The sequence below is a fragment of the Panicum virgatum genome, chromosome 8N (assembly GCF_016808335.1).
Source record: "Panicum virgatum strain AP13 chromosome 8N, P.virgatum_v5, whole genome shotgun sequence".
In the NCBI taxonomy this organism is placed as follows: Eukaryota; Viridiplantae; Streptophyta; class Magnoliopsida; order Poales; family Poaceae; genus Panicum; species Panicum virgatum.
In genome coordinates this window covers 36189305-36192906 of record NC_053152.1, presented here as the reverse complement: position 1 = coordinate 36192906, position 3602 = coordinate 36189305, and the positions used below count along the sequence as shown (strand labels likewise).

Here is a 3602-nt window from a genome sequence, read left to right as displayed (position 1 = left end):
CGGCTCGTCACCGCCGCAGCGCCGGCCGTGGCGAGGGAGTGGCGATGGCGAGCGGATCATGCGGTGATGCGGGGGCGTGCGGGATCCCCGTCCGATGGACCGGGACGCTCGACATCCCTGCGGTTTACCGGCTCTGATGCCAATTGTCAGCTAGAACTCGACGGCACGTGAACTCAGTGGAACACGAGAGGAGTTTTTGGTGCCGCAGCAGCAGCATTTTCTGTTGTATTGATGCAAATAAATTGGGAAACTAAACTAGTTACAACTAGGCAGTAATCCCGCCCTGAGACAGCAGCCTGCGCGTACAAGGCGAGCACGGCTCTCTGTTAGATAAGCTAGCTGTAGATATTTCCTTTCCGTTTTTTCAGTTAGACGGCGGGCTCATCATGTTGAGTCCCGCCCGGGTCATATGCGCACGCTCGCGCTGCGACGTGGGGCGTGCGCCATGGCGTGGTCACCGCCAAGACCGGGTTGTGGGCAGCGTGGGATGGTTCCGATCGGGGCGGCCTGGCTGGAGCCGTGCTTGCCTTGCGTGTGTGCTTCTTTCTTGTTTTTTTCCCCCTCGTGGAGCCCACTTAACCCCAAACCCACACCCATTTAAGCCAAACAACGGATTGGGTTTGGATTCTCGTTTCCCTAACTTAGGCCCAACCCTTCATAACCCTGTACATTTCCCTATCCCAAACCCACAAGCTATCCAAACGCCACCGGAGGCTTTTGGCAGATTCGTAATGTAATAATTCAAGGCTGTGTACGCTAAATCGTAGAGGCCGGAAAATTCCATTATCTAGAAAAAGTAGATTCGTAATGACCTAAGCTACTAAGCTATGAGATAATAATGATATCTATCATGATACATGTTTTTAGATTTAATTTAAATATTAATTTAATTAATATAATTCAATATATTTTTAATTTAAAATCTAATTATATTTTTTTAATCACGTGCGTCTATGCTAGTTTACTGAAATACTACAGGAAAGTTTCCCTAGCGCAAGCCACTACATATATAACCATGATAATGTACGAGGGGAAATCAGTAAATAAAAACCGATGATTCATCATCCAAAAGAATCTGTGGTATATAAGAAGATATCAATCCCTATATGTTTACAGTTTCCTTATATTATAGGATGATAGGATCACATTCTACTATATATACAGTTTCCTTGTATATATGTATATATATATATATATGTGACTATATAATATATATCAATCCTTAATGGTGTTGACGACCTGACATCGTGGATTTGCAAAGCGAGCGATCGTGCGTGCGTCGTCATGTACGGATCCGACTGCCATATCATGATGGCCGCCGCGGCGCCGCCCAATGGCTCCAAGGCGGTGACCCTCCTGCTCCGCCTGTGCACGTTCGGGCTGGCGCTCGCCTCGGCGGTCGTCATGGCCACCGCGAGCGACTGCACCATCTACGACGCCGACGGCACCGCCGCCACCACCGTCACCTTCAAGAACTACCCGCCCTTCGTGTACGTATGCGTAAACACCATGCCTGGATCTAATGCCCTGTCGTCCTAACCTATGCATGGGTGCTCTTGCAGTTACCTGGTTGCGTGCAACATCACCGCGGCGATCCTGGAGATGGCGGCGATCTACGTCTACCTGCAGCTCGTCAACAAGGGCGAGAACGAGGAGGCGGCGCCCGTGCTTCCCGGGGTCGTCCTCGTCGTCGTCGACGTCGCCGTGCAGGTGCTCCTCTACTCGTCGTCGGGCGCGGTGTTCGCGGCGGTGACGGCGTACGGCGCGCAGATCAGGGCCTGCGCCGGCGCCGCCGGGCACTTCTGCGAGCAGGTGCACAGGGCAAAGCTCGTCGGTTTGGGCGCGAGCTTTGCCGCCGGCCTCGCGGCCGTCACGAAGGACGTCCCGCTGCCTTTCAACGTGTGGCCCGTCACGCCACACGACTGAGATTTCCCGGTGCATGTCTTGGGCGGCTCCAGTTACGGTTCTATGCATAGACAGTCTACCATTGTTGCAAATATCAGTTATTTAGGTTTTGCCAATTTAATACAAATCATTCTCTGACTTCAAGGCCGATCTGTTTCCGTAATTTGTATACTTTTGTCGTTCCTGAACATATAAATAAAAAATGCCATCCGAATATAATAAGGTAATTATATTGAGCAGAAACTTACATTTTTATTTGCTCGCTAAATAGACCAAAACTTACATATGTACGCATTTGTAATCTACAATATTTTCGTATAATTTTGTACCGATCAAGGGTATGGTTCTTTTATTGAAAATTTACAAATGCGCAACCTATCTTTTGATATTAAAAAAGTCATCATAAAATTCTTGTTATTAAGCATACCTAGGTGTAACTAAAATTTCAACATATCTATATAACTTATAATTTTGTTATTTCATACGCTAACCTTAGAATTTAATTGCTAGACATAGGTTTTGAGGGCAACAAATGAAACCGCGAGACTACACTGCTAGAAAATCTCTCATTAGTACCGGTCGGGAACCCCCGGTTTGTACCGGTTTTCCGACCAGTACCGCTCCTCCAGTACTAAGTGCACGCGCACTTAGTACCGGTCAGCTGGCCCGGTACTAAACTGCTGGCCACGCCAGCAGCTAGGCCGAGCAGTTTAGTACCAGTTGGTAATACCAACCGGTACTAAACGATTTTTTTTCTTTTTGATGCTTTATATTTCAATTTCAATTAATTAGTATTAGTAGTCGTACTCGCAGCGGTTTGTGTATTCGTACTCGTATCTAGAATTCGTATTTGTATATGGAGCAAAGCAAATAAAAAAATTATATACATACATGGATAAAATAAATGTTAGAAATTATATACATACATGGATAAAAGACAATAATATTTACAAGTATGAATTCTCATAAGTTTTTTCCGACCAATTCTTCAATAATTATAATCATCTGCATCGTCATCGGCACCGGCATCCTCCTTGCGGCGTTTGTTGAGTTTATCAGCTTGAGCCACACTTATCATTGGATCGGAATGAAATTTACCATTTGGATTTATCACCTCATCCAACAGGAATCCACAGAGTGTTTCTTGAATTGCCCTTATTCTTTCCGGTTCGATGAGGTTCTCTTTCAGTCTCCAAATCTGTCAACAACAAATAAACACCAATAATTTAATTTAGTACCTGTAAGGAATTAGATACAAGAAATTGTTACTAATGTTATACGTACTTCGAAGTTTTCTTGTGTCACCCTCTTGGTATCTCTGCAAAAAAAGTGCATGTGCTCACATATGTAGTATCCGCAGAGGTTGGTTCCTTTTTTCTGTCTCAAACACTATATACATATATACATATATACATGTTATGAAATATTCATGATGTTTGAATAAATGAAAGTAGATGTACGATATTCGTACCGGCTTGTTATGGTTGAATTCAAGCTCAGTCGGTGTTGACGCGACTCCTAATTGTGTTTTGAGGAACCGAGACCATGCCCTTTGTATGATGTCTACGAGATTTTGATATAATTCTGGTGGCTTATTCAAGGAGTCCCACACAGTAACTCGGGACCGATCGATTTCGATCACAAGTAGGTTCCAGTGGAAACTGTTGATACATACATATGGATACAAGAAATGTTAG

General features: G+C 44.9%; 1 protein-coding gene across 1 annotated transcript; it reads left to right on the top strand.

Annotated features, from left to right (window-relative positions):
- The first annotated feature begins 1311 nt into the window (after window positions 1-1311).
- Window positions 1312-2114, top strand: LOC120684991 (CASP-like protein 1U2). The gene is made up of 2 exons (XM_039966843.1): window positions 1312-1490; window positions 1563-2114. The coding sequence occupies exons 1-2, from the start codon at window positions 1312-1314 to the stop codon at window positions 1924-1926; spliced, it is 543 nt and encodes a 180-aa protein (XP_039822777.1). The 3' UTR covers window positions 1927-2114.
- The last annotated feature ends 1488 nt before the right edge of the window (window positions 2115-3602 follow it).

Excerpts from the sequence above, each read along its gene's own strand:
- LOC120684991 (XM_039966843.1), top strand. The coding sequence starts at position 1,312 with ATGGCCGCCGCGGCGCCGCCCAATGGCTCCAAGGCGGTGACCCTCCTG. Across the intron at positions 1,491-1,562 it reads AAGAACTACCCGCCCTTCGT|TTACCTGGTTGCGTGCAACA; the intron begins GTACGTATGCGT and ends GTGCTCTTGCAG.